At 41.2% G+C, this 23,584-nt stretch overlaps 4 protein-coding genes and 1 non-coding gene across 7 annotated transcripts; 2 read left to right on the top strand and 3 right to left on the bottom strand.

Moving 5' to 3' along the window:
* Window positions 1–132: 132 nt before the first annotated feature.
* LOC140767410 (probable plastid-lipid-associated protein 3, chloroplastic) lies at window positions 133–5,505 on the bottom strand. 3 transcript variants are annotated; one of them, XR_012105568.1, is made up of 4 exons: window positions 4,797–5,505; window positions 3,144–3,339; window positions 1,504–1,871; window positions 133–538 (listed from the first exon to the last, which is right to left on the bottom strand). XR_012105568.1 is itself a non-coding variant. In XM_073107307.1 (3 exons), exons 1-3 carry the CDS (start codon window positions 5,459–5,461, stop codon window positions 1,554–1,556), a joined length of 1,179 nt encoding a protein of 392 aa, XP_072963408.1. In that variant the 5' UTR covers window positions 5,462–5,505; the 3' UTR covers window positions 1,309–1,553. The 3 variants fall into 3 exon arrangements, 1 of the variants encoding a protein (XP_072963408.1); XR_012105567.1 differs by having other exon boundaries at window positions 134–481; XM_073107307.1 differs by lacking the exon at window positions 133–538 and having other exon boundaries at window positions 1,309–1,871.
* Window positions 322–486, top strand: LOC140767923 (U1 spliceosomal RNA). Its single transcript, XR_012105648.1, has one exon. It is a non-coding gene; the product is annotated as a U1 spliceosomal RNA (small nuclear RNA).
* Window positions 5,506–7,500: 1,995 nt separating the features above from the next.
* On the top strand, window positions 7,501–12,672 carry LOC140767330 (homeobox-leucine zipper protein ROC3). Its single transcript, XM_073107191.1, has 11 exons — window positions 7,501–7,593; window positions 7,699–7,919; window positions 8,034–8,151; window positions 8,277–8,465; window positions 8,561–9,040; window positions 9,129–9,230; window positions 9,330–9,542; window positions 10,116–10,284; window positions 10,370–10,638; window positions 10,754–10,849; window positions 11,848–12,672. Exons 1-11 carry the CDS (start codon window positions 7,552–7,554, stop codon window positions 12,268–12,270), a joined length of 2,322 nt encoding a protein of 773 aa, XP_072963292.1. The 5' UTR covers window positions 7,501–7,551; the 3' UTR covers window positions 12,271–12,672.
* Window positions 12,673–14,586: 1,914 nt separating this feature from the next.
* LOC140766889 (uncharacterized) lies at window positions 14,587–16,663 on the bottom strand. Its single transcript, XM_073106560.1, has 3 exons — window positions 16,136–16,663; window positions 15,711–16,051; window positions 14,587–15,336 (listed from the first exon to the last, which is right to left on the bottom strand). The coding sequence occupies exons 1-3, from the start codon at window positions 16,191–16,193 to the stop codon at window positions 14,782–14,784; spliced, it is 954 nt and encodes a 317-aa protein (XP_072962661.1). The 5' UTR covers window positions 16,194–16,663; the 3' UTR covers window positions 14,587–14,781.
* A 456-nt stretch (window positions 16,664–17,119) lies between these two features.
* LOC140766888 (probable xyloglucan endotransglucosylase/hydrolase protein 30) lies at window positions 17,120–19,201 on the bottom strand. The gene is made up of 4 exons (XM_073106559.1): window positions 18,898–19,201; window positions 18,687–18,787; window positions 17,921–18,129; window positions 17,120–17,847 (listed from the first exon to the last, which is right to left on the bottom strand). The coding sequence occupies exons 1-4, from the start codon at window positions 19,076–19,078 to the stop codon at window positions 17,337–17,339; spliced, it is 1,002 nt and encodes a 333-aa protein (XP_072962660.1). The 5' UTR covers window positions 19,079–19,201; the 3' UTR covers window positions 17,120–17,336.
* Window positions 19,202–23,584: the final 4,383 nt, after the last annotated feature.

The raw sequence follows: 23,584 nt of genomic DNA, 5'->3' as shown, positions 1-23,584 counted from the left end.
GAACTCGATTTATAAATAGTAAAAATATAAAGTGTCAATCATAATATTATTAAAATGTAAAAGTGTTATATGCAAATTTTTCAAGTTTTTATTTTATGGATGCCATAATACTTGCTCTTTACAAAGTGCTAAGTTAGGCTGGTATGCAGTATTCTTAATATTTACTCAAAATGAACAGATATAAAAACACAGTTTCTCAACCATTGGGTGCGAAGAAAAGAAAGAATTATACAGATGTCAAACGACAGTTTCTTAATCATTGAGATAAACGAAAAAAAAAAAAAGAACGAAATTATGTTGAAATTTTAGGCATACTACTGCATACTTACCTGGACGGGGTATATAAGTGACCAAGAAGGCCCATTGCCTATGTCAGCGGCCTCTATTGCACGTGGAAGAAGCACTGCCTGTCATCCCCAAGTGGGAGAGTAGAGAAGACGTCATAATTTGTGGTCGAGTAGGTATCCGGCCTCTGCCCATCCTAAACATTCATTTATTACCTTGTAATGATGTCTTTTCAAAGTAGCATGAACAACGTCTATCAAGTTAAAGATGCAGATATTGGCATCAGTATTGACTCATTAATAGTTCATAAAGAACAAAAGATGAAATCACTTATTTGAAAGCACAAAAATAGATAGATGGCTAGAAATAATAGATGAAGTTCACAAACTATGATCAATATCGTTTAATATCAAACATTCTCAACTCCAAATGCAGGCAACTTGTTTTACTCCGAACGGATCAATGTTATAAACCTCTCCATAAACTCCCATCCTTCTTGATGTCAATAAAAGCCACACTAAAAAATATTTTGAAGAATAAGATTTAGCTACCAACCTTTTTCTCCTACAAAGGTCAGGGTCGTAAAAAGCAAGACTTGAATCAGTTCAGTGCACTACACTTTACCTTAACAAACACTTATTCTTGCCACTAAACATGGAGCAAAATCAAACCAAGGACAGGATTAAATATTCACTAAACAAGAGCATTAATCGAATTAAATAAAGAGCAACCGAAATGGTGTTAAGTGGCATATTCATCAGAGGACAATGTCAAGGAGAATAAAACTATAATACTGTCTGGTGATGGTTCATAAGCCATAGTACGTCTTGACATGCCTCTTAATCATCAAGGAGAATAAAATTAATGCATCACTAATTGTGACACTTCTGAAAATCATATTACATGTTTAAGTGATGATCGAATGCAGGTTGGAATAGGCAAGGAACCAAGATGGTGGGAGATGAAACCCGCTTGATCACTCTATCATGATTGCCAAACCTTGGGAAATTAGTGCAATAGTGTTTGTAGAGAAATCCATTAGATTTATTGAAATTGATAAACTTTTTATCTCTGTCCATGAAGCAGAAAACAGCAGTATTGCGTTATCTACATTTCCTAGACAAGGAGCCCATAGAAATATGGATGTATGTACTTCCTATAAAGACATGCTTCAGGAAATAAGAGACGATGTGGTGGAGGTTCTGTGAAATATCTCACCATGTGGATGCATGAACGATAGGTTGCATCACTACTATACTCAAGAAAAATCATGACAGCTGATCCAACAAAGGACTGCCTTCCTTTGCAAGAATAAATAAACCACCGTCCCCTCTCGAGATTCTGAAGTCTTCATCAAGGTAAGTTGTCAAGAGCCAGGACTCAGCTCGGTTTCCAGGAAGCGGAACTTTGAGTGGCGGCTGTCCAGATACAGCCCGTGTGATGTTAGCAACAGCCTGCTGTATGGGGTTTAATGCCTGTTCAACAGGTTTCAGGCTAATCTTTTGCCCAAAAATATCAACTTGTTCCGGTAGAACTACAGTTGATGATATATCTGGAGGTTGAATAGTGCCCTCCTTGAATTGGACCTGCATTAAAATGGCTAATTAGATATACACCATATATTGGCCTCTTTGTAGTCAAATAGAACATGTACAATTGCTGTACATCCAAGTAGAGTTGCATATAGATACTTGTATAGACCATTGACCAAGTCTGTGTATAGAGATACACTATTACTATAACAAATCACTCAGAGAGCCAGAGAGCCAAACAACCATAATTAACAAGAGGTAGTAAATAATATTAAAACCAAGGTTCGCCGGCTCGTTTGATCAAATGACTAGGATTGACCGGATCGGAGGGTTTTGGTTATAACGAGCCAGATCCATTATAGATTTGACCCGGATCCGACCTGGAGATATCCCAGAACTCACTCTCTGTCTTTTTTCTTCTCACTCTCTCTCTCTCTTTAAATCTTTCTTTCTCTTTTTCTCTCCTTATCATAACCATTATTTCTAAACAAAGAGATCTAGAGAACTCCGGTGGCGCAGATATAACTCCGGTATATAATTTTTAATTTTATTTCTTCATTTCTCTTAGTTTTTTAATTTCTTTCACTCTCTCTCCCCTTCTCTCTTTCTTCTTATCCTTCATTGCACCATAATTTTTCGTTTTTTTTTCTCACTTTCTCTCTCTAATCTATTCTTCTTTTCGGTGAAAGTCAACATAAATTTTTTTCTTTTGGTTTTCTTCTCTCTCATCTCTTCTTTTCAGTAAAACACATGGATTTATGAAAGCCAGCTCAATAGTCATCAAAGTTGACTTATGAGTGAGTTAGTACTTTTTTATTTTTATTTTTAGGGTTTATATATGAATAAGTTAATTTCTTATTCTTTTGTTATGTTTTCTAAATTTTTAGAGATTTTTCTGCATTAGAATTTTATGTAATTAAAAAAATTCCGATCCAATCCGAACAACTGATACGGCCGACCCGATTGATACATATTATTTTTTTCAGAAGGCCGATCCCGAGCCTGCAATTGATTTTTCGAACCTTAACTAAAACCTACGGTCATTAATTCATAACTTTATTTGAGGTGAGGTGCATTTAGATTTCTAGTTATAGCCAAAAAAAGAGTGAATGCACTTTGATATTTATAACTCACTAATATTTCAATAACTTTTTCGACCTAGTGACCGTCAAACTTGCCGTTTTGACCAAATGGTTTAAACAATTATATGTAAGAAAGGACAACTTAAATCAATTCAAAGCATTAAAGTAAACGTTTTTGGTATCTTAATACAGTCAAATATTCCCAACTCAAAGTAGAATACTATACAAGATTGAAAGTTGATACCTGTATCCTTGAAGGACTTCGAATTTCAAAAGAAGCAGATGCACTAAAAGAAAAGGAGGCAAATGGACTGGAGAGGGTTGTCGCATTCACTATTGTCATACTTCCGCTATCAATTTCTTGAGATATACTTTTAACTTTCAGTAATGGGGTTGCTCCGATAGATAGAAGAGGTAAAAGTTCAGAAAATGCTGTGTACCTAAAGAACATAAGTCTATAGTCAAGTGCATGTCAAATAATGATACTTCTTCATAATAAAATGTCAACAAAAGTATTGCATAAGTACCTTACAAGACAACAAATGCTATTATAGCTACTAAATACTAACAACAAGCATGCATTTCAACAAGGGGGTGACAACAGAGTGCTAACTTACACTTTTAGATGGTTAAGCCTAATGGCATATCATGCATGGTGCATAAGATAATCAGTGGGGGCCTAATTAGATGGCTAAGCCATATCAGCAGCTATAACTTGATATCTCATCAAGGCAAAAGCCACAAGTGTATAAATTTCACACCAGAATCCAACTGATCCAATACAACACTTCAAGTCAAACAGCATATCTACCTCAATCGTTTCAATAATTTACCTAATTTCAGGGTCTCATCTGTCAAAATATCAATAAATGTTGCCAGAATGTTTCAGGATATATTCTTCATCTGGTCCAGTTTGAGTGTTGGACGGATCTTAATTTAGTTTTAGCTCATGTGGATAGAATCTTTTAACTGAATTTGACTTTGACATGAATCAGGCTAATAACTAGCCCAAGCCAACATCAGCTCCAAACAAGCAAATTGTGATCTGATCATCTAAGCTTGAACTAGATTAATGCCTACTTGAAGTCCACATCACAATAAATAAGACCCAATATAATCTAGTCACTTAAGATTAGGCCGAAACCTGCTGCTCAGGTTATTCAACTGGAAGAATCTCCAGCTGCAGATACCAAGCATCCCCTAATAGAAGTTCTGATATACAACAATTTATGATTTCTATAAAAAGACAACGTTAGGTGATGGACTACATCCTATCAACTGAAGACTAGTTGGAGATATCTATGTAGTTCTAGTTATTGAACCTTTTACTAGCTAAAAGAAACATGGATATTTTTTTTCAAGAGAGTATAATCAATTGCAAGGCACTTCATTATGGCAAGAAATGCCCTTGGATCATATCCATTACATTTTATGTCATTAAAATGCAACAAGCTTCGAGTCTCATAAATAAATCTACAATAAAGTTCATACTCCTAAGGACTAAAGGCAATACATTAGGTGGTTCCATCACTCAATAGTACTAAACCATTGTATTCTCAAGAAACTTCTCTCTGCACATTTGCATTGATGATCCCTTCCTATTCTTTCAACATGGCATTCAAGTCATTAGGAGATTCCTAGGACATTCCCAAAACAAAATTTTGACCTTTAAAGAAGTCATTGTTACAACTATCAAAAATATTTGATATGCTTTGCAATAACGCTATTGAGGCTTCCAATTCTATTCATGATGGCATTATTTTCAGCTCTTTTCCAAGTCATCATAATACGCTGCTTTTAATTTGTAACAAATTGCGACATAAACTGCATGTAATTCATTAGAATTTAAAAAAAGAAAAGAAAAGGTAAAAGCAAGAAAGAGCTCCGATCAACTCACAGAAGGATCCAATTCCCATCAAGAAGCGCGGGCACCTCAGTCGGTGCTGGTGTCGGGTTCTCCGCCTCCAACTGGTTAACCAGCTCAAAAATCTCAGCCCTAACCTCCGCCGAAGCACTAAACCCTAACTCCGTCCCGTAGATACTGTCTACAAGACACCGCTTCAAATCCCCAAGCTTATCATCCTCAGGCGACGGCACCGGGCTCCCGTTCCCCGGCAAGTAACTGTCTCCCCCGGCCTCCTTCCCCCACTCGTCATCATCCCTCGGCGGATCCGGCACCGACGGCGCCTCCTGTTCCGGATCCGCCTTCTCCCCCCACTCATCCACGACTCCTGCCGCGGTGCCCTCAGTTGTTGGATCGCTTCCCCACTCGTCGTCGTCCTTCGGGGGATCCGCCTCTGACGGCACCTCCGGCTCCGGCTGGGACTCCTCTCCCCACTCATCGGGTATGGACGACGGCTCGGTGCCGGGACCTTGGCCGGGAATGCGTCTCCGGCGGCGGCCAGGGCCGGAGGCGGCGGTGGAGATGGAGAGGAGGTTAGGGTTTCGAGGGCGGGGATAAAGGAAGGGGTGGGTAAGGGTTTTGGGGAGGAGTGGGAGGGAATGGAAGTTCGGGTTTGGAGAGAGGAGGGAGGCGTGGGGAGAGAAGAGGAAGGAAGCCATCGTGGTCAGTTCCGCTGGGGGGGTGGGGGACTGGGCGGAAAGAACTGGAAAGATCTCGTTTGAGATGCGAAGAGAAAGTTGGGTTCTCTCACTTTCTTGTGGTCACGATGCGATCCGTGCGGATCTGATCGAATCCGAATCTACACCAAGAACGAATTGAAGCGACTCGTTTCAATGTTGTTGATGACTGGTGGATTTTTTTCTTTTTAGTTGACCTTTTTTCCTTTCACATCTGGGGTTATTGCGGTTTACACCTTACTTTTCTCGCTATTTTCAATTCCATCCCTACAATTTTTTTAATAGAATATCGAAGGATGCCCTGAACCACACTCTTATTTTCGTCATTTTATTTTCAGAGAACACTCCAAGAAGGATATTTTTTATATATAAATTTAGTGAATAAAATATGGGTTAATCCCCAATCCAATCGGGCAATATATATATTTATATATATAAAGAGTCTTTGTAGGAGCCTCTCTTTCTCTCCATCCAAAGATCTACATGCTTATATTTATTATATATAACTGAACTAAAAGGCTTAGATGAGAAACAAATTTTGATTGATTGTTCGAGGGGAATAATAGCTTAAGTATAACAGGACGTTAGTTTTGTGCCAGTCCCCACAATTAATTCTCTGCAGGTCGGTGTCAAGAGTGCAAATCCAGTACTAAATAACGCGGCTTTGGAATCCAACTAACAAAATCCACCACCTTGACGTCAGATTAAGAGCCCACAGCCCATTAAAAGGATGGGCATCTACTCACATGTATGAAGTAAATGTGATGCAGTTTAATTAATAATACAAACCCCAGAACTATTCATGAACATTATGTGCATTTAAGAGCAGCCTGTCCTGCTGCATAAGACGATATTATTATCCAAAATATTGTCCAGGGACAGTGCTGTCAGAGGAAGAAGAGACCGTAGTTGCATCGTGCGAAGGATGCAAGAGTATAGTTATCGCCTAAACTTAGTTCAAAGTTTTTGCAGATTATAATCTTGGTTATTTTTCTTGTCTATTGTAAGTACTTTGAGAATGTGAAAGAGAGAGAGAGAGAGAAAGGGGCCAAGTTGGGCCGAGATGTAAAACAAGAGGTCGGGGGCCCACAGCCCACTTGACCCATCATGATCCCTACGGCTGCTGGTGTGACAACACACGAAGTAATGGCGATACAATTTACTAGCTTTGCTGTGCCTAAATCCAATCAAACACTTAGCATCTACGACTTCAAATCATGCATCAATTGAACCAAACATAGAATAGCAAAGACGTCGTGCTCCTTGGCCGCACTCCCACTCCCACAGCGGAAAAGGGTAGACTCGTAAACTTATTTAACCATATTCGGCATTATTTGGAGTGCATTCACTACACCGACGGCGGAGATGCATCCGATGGAGGATCAGAGCCGTCCGAATTAAAAAGTCAAGAGGCGGTTGCGCTGGTCTCCGTAAGACGGGAGGCCAAAGTCCAAAAGCGAAAGGGAAAGGGGGTTGGGGGGGAAGCGGACAAGGGTTTGACTTCTGGGGGGCGTGTATTGAGTAACCTCCCCTCCGTCCTCGCCGACTGACACGTGTCGGTTTCTTCAACGCGGATTCACTGGCGAGTGATCGGTTTCTCTGTCCCGCGGAGTTAAAGACCGCATTAACCCCGTGCGGTAAAACGCAGCAATTACCGAGTAAATGGCAAAGTTTTTAGAGAGAGAAAGAGAAGAAAACAAAAGGTTGGTCCGCATTTGCTAGACAAGAGGAGGAGGAGGAGGAGGAGAAGAAAAAGAAGGAAGCATATACAAGTAGGAGGAGAGAGAAAGAGAGAGGAGCTATTATCTCCTTCTCCCTTTTCCCACCACAAAAAACCACCCACACTTCTTCTGTTCTCTTCTCGTAGATCTCGTCTCCATCTTTTTCTACCTCAAGTGAGAGAAAAAGGAAAAAGAAAAAGGAGAGGAAGAGAGATGTATGGAGACTGCCAAGTGTTGTCTTCCATGATGGGAGGAGGAGGAGGAGGAGGAGGAGGAGGAGGGGGAGGTGGCAGCGTGGTGTCACCCGATTCTCTCTTCTCCTCGCCGATCCGAAACCCTAGCCTGGGCTTTATGACGAGTATGCCCTTCCACGCCTTCTCCGCCATAGTCCCTGTGAGTAGTAACACAACATCACTCCAGTTCTCTCTCTCTCTCTCTCTCTCTCTTCTTTTCCCCCCACTCCTCTATTTATGATATATCTTTTTGGGGGTGCTGCAGAAGGAGGAAGGGTTGATGGGGATGGGGAGGGGAGTGGCGAAGGAGGAGGAGATGGAGAGCGGCGGCTCCGGAAGCGGACACGTGGACGGGCTTAGCTGCGGCGAGGGCGAAGAGAACGACCAACTACAACAACCATTCCAACAGCAAGATCCGCTGCAACCGGCGGCGAAGAAGAAGAGATACCATCGCCACACCGCTCGCCAGATTCAAGAAATGGAAGCGTGGGACATCCACCTCTTCTTCTTCTTCTTCTTCTTCTTCTTCTTCTTCTTCTTCTTTAAGAATGTTTAAAAAAAAAAAAACATGTTAATAAAATAATATAATATAATTATTAGGTTGTTTAAGGAATGTCCGCACCCGGACGACAAGCAGCGGCTGAAGCTTAGCCAAGATCTCGGCCTCAAACCTCGCCAGGTCAAGTTCTGGTTCCAAAACCGCCGCACCCAGATGAAGGTGAGCACATTTCTCTCCCTTTTCTTATCAAATATACAAATTTCTTCGCACGTGCGAAGAGAAAGAAAATTCATTTACTGCCTATTATTGGTGGTGGTGGATGAACGGAATGTAATTAACTAAAGGCGCAACAAGACCGGGCGGACAACGTGATACTGCGAGCGGAGAACGACAACTTGAAGAACGAGAATTTCCGGCTGCAGGCGGCGATCCGCAACGTCGTCTGCCCTAACTGCGGCGGCCCAGCCATCCTCGGCGAGATGTCCTTCGAAGAGCAGCATCTCCGAATCGAGAATGCTCGCCTCAAGGAGGAGGTATAAACCAACACCCTCAAAACCCTAACAGCGTCGATCATATATATAAATTTCAACCTACATCTGTTCATATATAATCTCGTGAACGTATGTAGCTCGAGCGGCTGTCGTGCATTCCATCCCGTTATGGAAACCGGCACGTGCAGCCGTCGCTAGGGCCGGCGCCGCCACTATTGATGCCGTCGCTAGACCTTGACATGGCCATATACTCGAGGCACTTCAACGAGAACACAATGGTGAGTTGCGCCGATATGATCTCCTCCGTTCCGATCGCAGATGACCACCCGCATTTCCCGAGCGTGCTCGTCATGGAGCATGACAAGCCGATCGTGCTCGATATGGCGATGACGGCGGCGGACCAGCTGGCGAGGATGTGCCGCACCGATGAGCCGCTCTGGGCGCGAAGCGGCGTGCATGGCATCGAGGTATTGAACTTGGAAGAACATGCGAGATTGTTCCCATGGCCGATTAATTCGAAGCAAGAACACCATTTGGAGTTCAGGAAGGAGTCGACTCGCGATACAGCGTTGGTTATAATGAACAGCATTACGTTAGTGGATGCCTTCATGGATGCTGTAAGTTTAATTACCTTTAATTCACTTGTTAATTTCATTGATATGAAATTAGGTTCCTTCTAATTATTTCTGCTACCTTTTTTTATAGAATAAATGGATGGAATTGTTTCCTTCAATTGTTTCCAAGGCAAGAACACTGCAAATTATTAACACTGGAATCTCTGGTCAAGTGAATGGCTCCCTCCATCTGGTAATTAGCTAATCAATTAACTATACTAGTTTCATCCGTACTCCTATATATATAAATTCATATATCTACGTTAATTTTGATCTTAATTAATTTAAACAGATGCAAGCGGAGTTGCAATTCTTGTCTCCTTTGGTGCCGGTTCGCGAGATTTACTTCTTTCGATATTGCCAAATGAATGCAGAAGAGGGTGTGTGGACTATTGTTGATTTCCCTGCAGATGGCTTCCAAGAAGGCCTTCAAGTCTCTCTTGCCAAGTGTAGAAGAAGGCCCTCCGGCTGTCTAATTCAAGATATGCCAAATGGTTACTCAAGAGTATGTCACTTTAGAAGATAATTAAGTATTATGCATCTTAATTAAATTAATTCCATCTACTATTTTCTCTTCAGCATAGAATATATAGGACGCATATATGGGAACAAGTATTGATGGAAATGAGAGCGTAATAGGACCTTGATTAATTAGGTCACAAATTATATATCTAATCCAAGCATGATTGATTTAAATGGATATGCATCAATTAAGTAAATGAATCTGACGACATCTCAATTCGGTATTATACTATGTAACTAGAATCTATTTGCATTTACGAGTAGAATTCAAACCGATTCAAATCCGAAATGATCTGACTCTTAATGGACTGGATATGGGACTTGAATTTAAATGTCAAATAAGATCCGAACCAAATCTGACAAATTTAAACATTTCAGATTCAATCCTAGCTACAACCTATCTGACTGTATCCAATCCGATTAATCACCCCTGGTTGTTATTATTATGATTCTAGGGCTGGATACAGCAACAATCTAAAGCCTAAAACATTTACACTTGTAGTTGTTCATCAATTAGTTCTAAATGCATTATGAAGTTATAATCCTCTTTATACAGGTGATATGGGTAGAGCACTCGGAGGTTGAGGACAAGGTAGTGCACCAAGTCTTTGGTGAGTTTGTAAGCAGCGGTATGGCCTTTGGCGCAACACGGTGGGTCTCGACCTTACAACGGCAATGTGAACGGCTTGCGAGCCTCATGGCGAGAAGCATCTCAGACCTAGGAGGTAACAAATTCTTGATCTTATCCTTCCACTATATATACTTATGTGTGTGCTTCTATTCATAGCCTTTATATATGTTCCTTCTCAGTTATCCCTTCTCCAGAAGCAAGAAAGAATATGATGACACTATCGCAAAGAATGGTTAAGACCTTCTGTGCTAATATTAGCTCTTCTGGGATCCAATCTTGGACGGCGCTCTCGGATTCTCCAGAGGACACAATTAGGGTTACGACGCGGAAGAACACCGATCCAGGACAGCCTAATGGTGTAATTCTCACTGCAGTCTCTACGACATGGCTTCCCTTCCACCATCAACGAGTGTTTGAGCTCGTAACCGATGAGCAGCGACGTTCTCAGGTAGTTATCGGAGGATATTATCGTGTATTTTGCTTTGAATCTTCTTTTTATGTATTCTACTATCTATGTTAAATTTGTGGCATGATGATTTGTAATTAAAATGTCGACTTTGCAGTTTGACGTTTTCTCTAGTGGAAACTCGCTACATGAGGTGGCTCACATCGCCAATGGTTCTCATCCAAGGAATTGTGTTTCTCTTCTGCGCATTAATGTGAGTATATATATACATTGCTTTCTTTAGTTGGTGAAGATTGCTATCCTTTGCTTTCATTTATATGTGCCTTATTTGACTTATATCGTTTTATTAGACTAGATTATATACATTTTCAGAAATTGCATGAAGAAGGTAAGTCGGAAATATTAGGAAAATTCTTCTTTCTACTTGACATCAATCAAGAGGAAGTACTTATTTTTCGCCATTTAGATATACAACTATACCGAAAAGAACAGAATATATGACAAACTTCGTTATAAATAGCCTTAGGATTATGTAACAATATTGCTACTTCCGGTGAATATTTGCATATGTGCATCCTTCATTGCATTTATATTATTTACATATGTACTATTTTGTTGTGCAATATATTGTAGAGAATGCAAAAATATGGATCGGTGTAATATAGCTTGGTTAATTTGAATTAAGGAAGTCTTCGTTGAAAGTTTTCTTAGTCATTTAGTTGCATTTACATATAAAAGTTGGAAATCGAAGTAATAAATTGCATCGAGAATAAGCTAGCTTTCCCAGTGCCATAAACAACAAAGCGGTTGAACTACAATTAATGCATGCTTGTCTTCCAACTTCTCATCCATGTTCAACTCATTTCATGCAAATGAAGAGGAACTACTCATGATAACCACTAAGGAGTGAAACTGAAAGTTTAATTCGGGGCAGCTTTACTGCATTTATTATTTTCCCCACAAGTGTAAGACAACAAGCTCTGCCTGCCAACTTGAGCTGTCAAAGTTACCACATTGAATGAGCTATCTTTGAATACCTAGGGTGACACTGTACACGTACCATCCTGTCAACCATCCTACCAACCTTTCCAAGTTCCATTAAAGAATTCAAACAAATAAGAAATTTTGAAAAAAAAGAAGGGCAAATATGTCACAATATCATATGCTATTGCCTGATAATATACTTGTGCATGCATGCATATATAACATGCAATATTGACGCACGTACTTACGTGAAATTTACGCATGCAGGCTGCAAGCAACTCATCTCAGAACGTGGAGCTCCTACTGCAAGAGAGCAGCACCCACCCGACCGGCGGCAGCCTCGTGGTGTGTGCAACGATAGACGTCGATGCCGTCCAGGTGGCGATGAGCGGCGAGGATCCATCCTACATTCCTCTCCTTCCTATGGGGTTTGTGATCTCCCCAGCTATTGCACCGCCAAATCGTGCTTCTCAAGAAGACACAGAAGGTCCTACTTCGGGCGCCGCCGGTTGCCTCCTCACGGTCGGCATGCAAGTGCTCGCGAGCGCCGTCCCGTCGGCCAAGCTCAACCTCTCCAGCGTCACCGCCATCAACAATCACATATGCAACACCGTGCACCAGATCAGCGCCGCCCTTGGAGGCGTGGCTCAGGCGGAGCCTTCGGCCACCGCCGCCGCATCTGAACCCTAGCAAGAAAGGGGTAAGGATGGAATTACGTGGTTAATTATACAACCCATACACACCTAGCAACCGAATGCACCCTTACACTTAGGAGCAAGAGAGGACTTGACAAAGACCACCCCCCCCGCCCCCTTAACTAATTAACATGCTCATCTCAAAATGACAAAAATACCCTTTTATATATTTGGAGGGCATTTTAGTCATTTTGGATATGCCATCCTTTGTAAAGCCTGGGGGTCTTTGTCAAGTTTTCACTTGCCCTATAGTTTTGGTCATATGTTGGTTGTGTGGCATGCATGGGTTAATTAAAAACTATAGTTAATTCCCATCCTACAGATCGATCAATGTGGAGGAAGTTCCCATGTAGTAATAAACGATAGATTTGTTAATGAAGTGTTTTGAGTTAGTATAGAGAGGTAGTGGAGTGGAGGGGGAGTCAAGAGCGCACCAGATGTGACCCTTTGTGATCTCTGGTTGAGTTATAATATCACCAGGGGAAGAAGGGTAATTGGTTCGGGAATTGACTTCCTTCTTGCTTGTCAGACTCTTTTGTTATGCTTTTTTCCTGAGAACTTTTTGGCATTTTTACTTCCAGTACTGATGCTGTAACTTTTATTATCTTGTTGGTCTTTAAATTTGGGTTACCTCTCCGCTGCATGCAATTATATATGCAAAGTTGGGTTGGTAGTATATATGGTATTCAATGCTCGCTGCTGGGACTTTTCACGACCATTTCAGGTAGAGCCTTCAATATTCGCCATTATTGTATGCCATCTCCTCTTTAGAGGATTCGAATATTAATTGATGGATTGGATCTTTTGACTGTCAAATATATCATTTACTGTATTTATATATCTTTTACACATTGTCATTAATTCCATATCATGACTTTCTGCTATATATTTATGTCGATATCACCATCATAATTAACCGTCATAACCTGTATGCCTAGGTTCTTTAAATGCAATCCTATGTGGGATGAAGATAGTGTATGACTATGACGGCATGATATGGACAACATTGAAACTTCGTTTGAAGGCATATACTTTTGGACTGCATGCATCTCCTTCTCGCTCCGCCCATTCCAGGCCCGAGGCCAGGTTTTAGTCCGCCCATATATAGCCCGGCCTACTCAAATCTAAGCCCCTCCAAGCCTTCTCTCTCTCTCTCTCTCTCTCTCTCTCTCTCTCTCTCTCTCTCTCTCTCTCTTTCGCCTCTGATGTCGTGCTATAGCATTCCACTCTCCGACCCCCCTTGATCACTCTGCTGTGCCTCACCATCTCTCTCGTCTTAGATCCAGGTCGCCATCGATATGTATTGAGCAGGGAGTTCGTCAAATTCTTCGAGTCCACAATCTCGTTTGCCAAGTTCTCCCTCCCTCCTCGACTGCAAGGAGCAAGTCCGCAGTGCGACCTCCTACTCCATGATGTCATGATTCCGTAGCGACAGAAAGGAGCACGAGATCTTGATCAGGTGCAAAGGGGACTTTTTCTCTTTGCCTCTGCTATCATCTTTCTTTTCTTCCATTTCTGAATCTGCCTTCTCGCTCTGTTATGGTGCTGCCACTGCTTCTGATATTCATTACTCCATTAGAAACCCATAAAGCCTTCTAAGAGAAAGACCCAAGAAGAAGAAGAAGAAGAATACCCAAGAAAGAACTCAAGAAGAAGGCAAAGCTCACCCGGTGGCTTGATCTGTCTCTCTCTTTCTAGATCTGCTACTCCACTTCTTTCTCGGTATCATTTTTTTTCTGCGTCCTATTTGAATGATGCCAGTGCTAAATATTTATGTGTGCCGTTGGCTTTGGGAACGAGGAGTGGCCGAGATAAGAGAGACAAATGGCCGTTAATACCGTTATATATGGCGCGAAAGTAATTCGAAAGAAGGAGCGGATCGATTGTCTGCAGCCACGGCGCCGGATTTTCTACAGTCCCTATACTTAGCTGCGCGTAATTGGCTCCGAAGCTGACATATATAACACAAAGACTAAAAGGAGTTTAAAAGATCGAATATAGGAGTAAATACAGGGCTCTCGGAGGATGTAATTATAAAAATTCTAAACTTCAGAGGGAAATTTACGCAGAATGCTTACATTAATCAATAGTAGTGGAAGTCAACCAAAATTCTTCTTCATCTAAGATAACGACTAAACCCTAATCTATCAATGAAACTTTGATTTCGCTAGTGATCTCAGAACTTGGAATTTTTCTACACTTCTTAATTTGTATGTCAGAAGGACTTTACTTTTCAACCGCAGCAAACTATCATTTATTTCAAGAGAATAATGGCATCCACTCTAATTTTTTGAAGGAAAATGATCATCAATTTCGCAAATAAAGCAGTTTTTTTTTATTCAGCATGAATTGCAGCATTTTGTTCCACAATTCGTGACAATGATGAATCAGTAGACAATTGTCGTAGATTTAAAACTATAAAAGAAATAAGCAGTTAATAGAATTGGTGTCAGGGAATGACAACCATAACGATCTCCATTATGTCAATTCTTAAAAGAAGTCCCCCTCAATCTTCTTCCTCTTCTTCCTCCTTGAAGCGCAGATGCTTCCCTTCGGGCACCGGCAGTCCTTTCAGCACCAATGTATTCGGCGAAACCGTCACCTTACAGTTGCCACCAACTTGCTCATGGCCTTCAATCTCGTCGTCGCTGTTGTAGATAAACCTTGTGTGCTTCCCTCTAAATTCCGGCACTGCAGCTTTACCATCACCCACAACCGACATCTTCATCATACCATCGCATAGATCGTCAAAAGACTCTTCATCTTCTTCATATTCCTCGGAGTAATAGGCCACTTCCTCTTCTTCAAAATATTCGAGAAGTTCACTGCCATTGTCCTCGTCCTCCTCCCCCTGAGTGCTTGCATTGACCTGAATGGACCAGATAGAAGAGTTGTCATCCTCAGGAGATCTCTCCGGGTAGCTGCTTTCGCTTCCTTGGTATGTGAGGGAAGATGAGATCTCGGAGGCTTCAGACTTCCCCGGTGAGTCAAACAGCAATGCCCGGTTGAGCAGGCATTCTTGAGGACAGAGATTTTCTTCTCGTTTCAGACCTGAAACAGACTGAAGAAAGAAGAAAATTAGCGTCACTTGAATTAAGAACAAGTACTTAACACTGATTTCAGCAATAAACCATGAAGCTGGAGAAATTTTCTCAAAATTGGGATATTGGAGGAAAACAAGAGGTCGAGAAAATGTGATCTTTTGGGCATATCGAGAACGTATAACTGCGAAACCAAAACTTCTGCCTATTGCAAACAACCTAAAGAATGAATAAAGCTAAAACCATCTCATTCCAGAACATTTGCCCGAGTCAAAGACTAAAATTAAGATGATATCTTAAATCAAATTGAAAAAAAAAAAAATTCTAAAGAACAATGCAGCAACATAGGCTAACAGAGGCATTTCATCAAACAAAAGAAGCCCCACCCACATACCTGCTGAGTGATCGAAGCATTTCCTTCCACAATACAAGGCGTATTTGCCGGTGTCGGAGCAAGAAGTTGCGCCGGGGACCTCGAAATCCCTAAAAGGGCACGGAAAGGAGGGATATTTGCCAAGGAAATCTTATTCACAAGCTCGCCTTCCTCTTCCACCTTCTGCAGCAATGTCTTCACCTGGCCGCGGAGAAGCGCCTCGCCAGACCCCGGCGTCCGCTTAACCCTACCCCTGCTCTTGGCCAAGAAAGACGATGGCGTCTTCTCCGCCGCGAGCCCAACAATGGGCGAATCGTTCGTGATGTCGAGAAGCGCCGAACGCTCGGATTGCTTGCCTTTCTCTGCGTTGAGATCAAACAAGGAATGTGATGCCATGGATCTAATATTTACCCTAATAAGAAAAGATGATTGGTTCTTCTGCTCACCGGAGGCGACAGAGGTCTGAGATCTTGTAACCCTTCTCATGGATGATGGGGTCTCCATTACTGGAAATGAAAAAAGAGATATGGGTCTGCGAGAACGAATCAAAAGATGAACTTGAAAGAAGGAAGGAGAGAGAAGAAGAAGAAGAACACAAGAACACAAGTGAGTTCGGGGGGAAAGTGTGAGGGGGGTTTTTAAAAGATTTGAAATGGGAGGACCGGAGGACTCCAACGGTAATATGACCGTTGCAGCGAGAGTTTCCTCCCATATCTTTTGTGGAGTGGTGAAGGGATTTGGCTACCTTCTTTGCCGTTCTGAAAACTAGCCGTTGAGTGAGGAGAGGCACGAGAAACGAGTCATTAATAATATGAAAAAAAAATGGGCTTTTGGGCCTTTGGCCCATTGTGCTTATGCAATAATTTCTCCATATCAAATATATTTAGTAGGTCAACGATCCACAAAATATCCATAATTCCAAATATGGACTTTCTAAATTATTGATAAATATTTACACTCTCAATTTCAAGGACGAGGGATAATTTACTCATCAACATGAGTTTGTTAACTTTAACAATAATTTTTAGTTAAAAACTAACAGTAATGATATTTGTGATATTTTAAAAGTTCTCACTGCCAATTATCTTAGAAACAAAAACCCTCTTATAATATAGATAGAGTAAAGCTTAAGCAGTAGCCCTCGGTCCTTTAAGATAAGAGTCATCAGGAATATATATATATACACACAATATATTAAGGTTGCTTTCAATAGAGAAAGCCACGTATAGATTAAAGCTTAAGCCAAAACTTTTCAAGCAATTCAACTTTTTATGCACAGAGATTCCAAGAAGGACTAACTCTTGCTTGCTTACGATTTATAAAGCCAATCCATCCACCTGAAAAGTCTAGCAGAAATCCGTGAACTCAACCACCACTCCTCCACATAAGACCAACCACACCACCTGCTCGACCAAACGATGCCCCGCTCGAAAAAGAATCAATCCTATAATATTATTCAACCAGATAAATAAGTAGTACTAGCCAGTAGCTTCATACGAATAATTATAACAATAATAATGTACACTAGGAATACTACGTACTCACATGCAAGAGCCATCCTTTTAAGTATCCAATGACATATACATAACAAGAAAATTAAATTTTTGATACGACTGTTTCATTGGCCAATTAGCCAAATTATTAAAATTAAACGTCGGCCTGATCACGCCTAGTCCTAGTCCGACTCCGGCGTTTAATTCTCCGGCGGGAGGTGACATATTTAGACTCGCCCCACTCCCAAAACCTCTGCTGCTCCAAGGGAGTGTTATCGCATTCCGGGAAGGTGGTGGCGTAGCGGACGGCGTCGTAGCAGACGGTGTAGGCCAAGTAGCGCTCGCGGAAGCGGCGCATGGCGGCGCGCTTTCTGGAGGTCATGGCGGCGTAGTCGGAGGTCATGAGGTCGACCTCGGACTCGGCGCAGTCCTCCATGGAGGGCTGGAGCTGGAGGCTGTCGGCGCGGCAGCCGCGGAGGACCAGGTCGGAGAATTCGGAGGTGAAGGGCGCGTACTTGTAGTTCACCTTGTACTTCCCTCCCTCCGTCGCCCACGCCGACCCGTCCCAGATCGTCGCGTACAGAGACATCGGCTTCGACGGGTAGTCGCCGGCCATCGCCTCGCTCCGTACCACCTCCCTTATAGGCGTATCGTCCACGTAGAACCTACACAAAAATAATAACATTAATTATGGGATGACGAAAACACCCTCCGTCAAGATATGAATTGATGGCATACACGATGCGATCGGCGGTCCAGAGGATGGAGTAGCGGTGGGCGTCCTCCGTGGGATCGAAGGGGAGGTGGTAGCGCTCCTCCCGGCCGCGGCTGGTGCTGCCGTTGCCGTACACGTTGGTCTGTACCTTCCACTCCTTGCCGTAAGTGTTGCCCAAGAACTCGAAATCCAACTCGTCGTGCGTCTTCTCATACACATCCCCGTTCGACAGCTGCGCCAGGAAAAGAAAATATATATATATATATATATATATATTAAAATTAAAACCCCGAATTGATTAACTTAAGCTTATTTATAAATAATTAATCCATGCATGTGCATTATTATTATTAAAATATTTTGTACACAACGGTATGCATTAAATCGATGGTTCCATATTGTTATGGATATGCATGAGCTTCGATATTCATCCCCTATAGAACTAGCAATTTGCAATAAATATGGCTACAAATATTCTACGCGCAGCCTTTTAGACTCCCACAATCCATGTGGCCAAAACTGCTTCTCCCAACGACTTCCTAGCTAGCCAATATAATTTGCAACACCAAAACTTTAAAAAAATATCTATATTCTTTGGCGTGAAGTTATCAATTACTCATCTCCAAACCACCACTGCCGGCACCGGAGAAAGCCATCACTCGCCGGAGACCAATTGACCAAAATACCCCTGCTAATTCTTCTCAGAGAAAAAGAAGACGACTGACGACTGACGACGACGACGACGACGGAGGAGAAGATAGTAGCAACTACAATTAATCATTTACTCACATAGAAAGCCACGACGACGCCAGCCGTGTAATCCGAAGGCAACTTGATTGAGGCGCTGAAGAATCCATGGTAGTAGTAATCGGATGAAACGAATCCAGAGCCTAATTATAAGCAATTCGAGAAATAATTAAATAGTTATGTATCCATGGTACGAGAGGTGATCTCATAAGATGATCGAGGAAGAGCAAGTTGTTATATATTAGATATATACCAGTATAACGATTGAGCTTAATACTAACGCTTCTCCCGTCCGGTGACTTGACGAGGTTGCTGTACCCGAATAAAGGCGAGTAGCCCTCGTCGAAGGCGATCGTCGGCACATCGAAGGCGGCCATCGCTGCCGTCGTCATCGCTGCGGCGGCGATCACCGCCGCCAATAAGAGAGAATTCATCTCCTCCAATCCCTCCAATTGGGTTTGGTATCTCACTTTCTCTTCCTCTATCTATCTCCCTCTCCCTTCTTCTCTTAGCTACTTGTAGGTGAAGCTTCTCTTTCTCTTTTCTTTTCCTTTTTGTTTTTAATCCTTCTCTTTGCTTATAAAGGAAGAGAGGGAAAGGATGTAGAAGGTTTTGGCATATGTTTATGTATTTCTTAATTTGTTTATTTGTTACTGTTATTATTACATAGGAGAGAATAAATTAAATTAGTGGGAGAAATGGAGGGTGTGGCGGCTAATATTCCAACGATTTGGTGGGAGGATATTGTCATCCTATTAGACGTCCACTTGCCTTGGCCTATTCGATATAAGCCGTTGGATTCTTCTTGAATTAACTTATATATTATTCTCATAATTTATTTATATATATATATATATATATATATATATATATGAGTAGAGATGAGTTGGATACTATTGGATGTATTTGTTCGATTCGCATCCCTATGTAAATATTTATATAATGAACTCTTTTTTCCCCTTTCTTATAAGTATTTGAATAATTAATTATATATGGCAATATGGTGAGGAACATTGGAACAGGAAAAGTTTCTCATCTCCTGCGTAACAGAGGACCGCGTCCAACAGCGACGGCGGCGGGTGAGATGAATGCTACCACCTTAAGGTTGTCGTTTTAATTATTGGGTTGTTATCTTTGTACAACACTTGTGATTAAGATAAGACAGTAAACCTTACCCCCAAAATGAAATTAGTAATTATGATAACGATGATGATGATGATGATGATGATTCTTATGTAATCATTTCTTCTTTTTTTTTTTTTTTATTCTACCAAAAGTAATCCTCACCGATTGGGTTAATCTTGGGAACTAAGTAATCTTTTATACGTATACCTATTCGTATTATCGCCTAATTAATTACCCACCTAATTATATTCAAAGGGTTGGGTTTAATTTATACTTCTTAACTCTAATGTGAAACAGATGTTTGGACGCTTGACAACTAAGTAAAGACCAAAGTTCACGTGAGTAGCTGCTTTATTTTTCGTACGCCGAATGTATACAACTTTGATGCATGTCACACGAGCAGTATTTGTTATCTTGGTACGATCCCAACCTCATATTGTAGACAATTCTCTGCAGGTAGGTGCAACGTTCACCTCCATTTGTAGACGTGAATGAGATACTAAACCTACCATCGTTTAGTTACCAAAAAAAGCTATCGTATTGATTATGAAAATCTAGTTAGATTAGATATATTTATATATATATATATTGCTACATGATATGAGTGTGTAATTGGTTAGATATGATATAGAAGAAAAGCATTGGTAGGGAGGTGTAGGTGTGAGGATAAGAAAAGGGCACACCAAAAGATACATCATCTTTGCTAATTGCTCGTGGTCGGTCCTAAAAGATGAAAGCTACCTTATTGCATGCGTCTCAACACCCACTTGCCAATGGCAAAGGAACTAATAATTTTATCAAATTGACTTCCTAACTCTGAAACAAGATAAAATTAACATGGGGATATATTAATATGCTTCTTCTTGCAAGAGAGGTTGGTTTCGGTAGGTCACAATCTATGGAACCTGTCGTCATAAAATTATTAGGATAATTAGCAACTTTATTTAGAAAAAGTTTGTATACAAAAATTGAGAGAGAGAAAGATAAAGCGATAGTTCTTCGACACAAGACCGTCACTTGGATATTGGTACATCGGTAAACATTCCAACAAGAAAAATGTGCTATCAAGTCATAAACAAAGGGTACTACAAGAAGAGTAGCCCTAAAAGATACACAGACATAAAAGACCCTAGATCAACTTGCAGCTCCGTTGTGATCTGATAGTTATAGGTGCACAACCTCCAAGATGCTTGAGGAGAAACTCCAACCTAAGCAGGAAAAAAAAATCACAAAAGAGATAGCAAAGAAGAAAAACAAATAGGTTGTAATGCAAAAGGGGCTAACGCCCATAATCAGATTGGGCTGGGCAAGATTGGAGTTAACGGATAGAGGCGAGGTTGAACAACATAGGTGATGAGCTGGACAACGATGTCGGGCAATAAGGGGGTGATGAGATAGACAACAAAAGGACAATTAGCTTGGGGAGGGGGAGCAGCAACAACGAGCGAGGTTGGGAGGACAACTGGGATAAGTAACTGTGAGGAATAACAGTGATCAACGAAAAAGGAGACTGCTATGGCAGGCGAGGGGACTGTGACTAAGAGGGATAGCCAGAAGAGGGTGGACAATGGTGACAAGTTGTCAAGGGAACATTGACGGTTGCTAGGGGGATTGTGGCGACGAGTGAAAAAACCCCTAGGAGAGAGGGAGAAGATCATACGACAAACTCTAGCAAAGCTAGGGCCAATATAGGGAGAGATAATTAGCATATACACATGAATAATACACTTTGAAATAAACTTCTTTTAAATTCTGAGTTATTTGAAAATGAGACATTCTCTCTCTCTTATAATAATTTTCTGGGCAAATTATAGCTTGCCTCCATATGATTTGAACTCCTTATACTATAAAATTAAGCACAACTAGTGATCCAAATCAAGTTGCAATGGAATTAGTGCATCATTAATTCCAATAATTTTCAAGTCGATAAATAATCAAACTACCTGTCGTTCTTAAATCAAACAGTATCTTGTATGGGTAATTTAGTATTTCCATATCTTGGTTGACAGCTAGCTAACCATTATAACATGGTGTTGACAATGAAAGGATTAAATACTTAAGGGGCCATTTAACTTCATGTATATAATTTTTTTTTTTCAAGAATAAAAAACTGCATCTACATATATAAAGTGTAATATAAAATTAAACTAATTTTGAGTTAATAAATCTCATAAAATATTCTTTCTAAGGGCCAAGATGAGCTCATACGCAGTACTTTAACATCTCCTTCGTTTTAACGAACATCAAAACATATTTTCTTAACCTTTAACCAAAAAAATTATATATATATATATATATAAGAGACCTTTATTTACACTACTTTTTTATGTTTTACTACTAGATGCTGCATCGTGAAATTAATCGACCTTTAAGTTTAAAGCAGGTAGAGGTAATTTACCCTAAAATTCTGGTTGGGCTAGTTAGTCAACCTGAATTATACTACTTTTTATTTTCACTCTCTGTGGGGGAAGATAAATGTGAGGCAGAACACAGTGAGACTCCTAAAGATTTATTCTTGGAGTGCCCTAAAATTAGGTTGGTCTTCTACACGGTTCTATTCTCGCGAGGCCCACTCAAGGCAACATCTCACATCTCACTGCCGTGACGGGGAAGCAACTAAAGGCGATAACCCCTCCCCACTGTACCACACTGACAGAAGGGTTTAGTTTCAGTTAGAATACTAAGCAAATGTTTTGTACTCTTTTGTTGGATAGATAAGAATAATAAAACCAAGACTAATGTTAATTCCCACTATTCTTATATATAAATACAGAGAATTTTGGGGGATCGAGTTTTAGAAATTAAAATTAGGAGAAGAGATTGCGTAAGGTGATGTAAGAGAGGGAGGGAGGGTCACAGCACAGGATGGAACTCACCACCTAACGGAACTCCCAAGATTCCAAAAATATATATACATACATACATATGCATGTCCCCAACTCTCCACCACTTTAATTTTTAAAGCCAACTGTGTCGCTTATTGTTCTATTTCTTTTCTTTTCTTTTCTTTTTAAATTAAAAATATTTATATTGAAAAAATATATATATTCAATTGCAAGCTAACAAATTTGAGACTAAATTTTAAAATGACGAAAATACCCCTAAGGGCGGACATTTGAGAATAAATAAATTACTGTGCTTTAGCCACTGTATCATGCGGATATGTGTGGGCCCACGTGTCAGCGTGCTGCTGGATTCGTCCAGGTGGACCAGGCCCCACCACCGGCTTTCTGTGCTTATCCACCGAAACCCAACGAGGAAGGAGACGGTTTGACGAGATCATCGGACCACGTGTCGGGAGCCCAATGGGTGCGAGGAGGTGGCGGTTGCTGTCAGGTCGCTCGTGGACGCATGGACGTCTCACCGGCCTCAGAGAGAGCCATTTCCCCGCTTCCCTCGGTCTGTGCGGGATCGTCTGCTGCGAGGGTTGCACGGTTTTGCTGAGCAGATTTTTTTCTTTTTCTTTTTCTTTTTCTTCCTCCTGAAACATAGGGTGTGATGTGCAATTATCCCAGCTTAACTACTAACAAGCTGGTGCTGACGAAGTTCTAGAACGTTGACTGGTGGTTTTGCGGCAACCAACCGATGGGATTTGTGCAGTAAGGTTGACCGCAGGAGTTTTCGTGCAGCTATGGTTAAGAATATCTGCTGTCATGTGTTGTGGCGGATCAGTTGACAGCTGTCCACATGGAGAAGGGGGAAGATGGAATGGGAAATTGGGACAGTCTGGTGTTATGTGGATGCAACGTTACATAACCGAGTGAATTGGACTTTGTGAAGCCTTGACCTGACTCCTCCTCCTTTATAAATCCTAT

Source organism: Typha angustifolia, chromosome 9, assembly GCF_048772165.1.
Source record: "Typha angustifolia cultivar Huaian chromosome 9, ASM4877216v1, whole genome shotgun sequence".
NCBI classification, from domain to species: domain Eukaryota; kingdom Viridiplantae; phylum Streptophyta; class Magnoliopsida; order Poales; family Typhaceae; genus Typha; species Typha angustifolia.
This window is presented reverse-complemented; position numbering and strand designations above follow the sequence as displayed.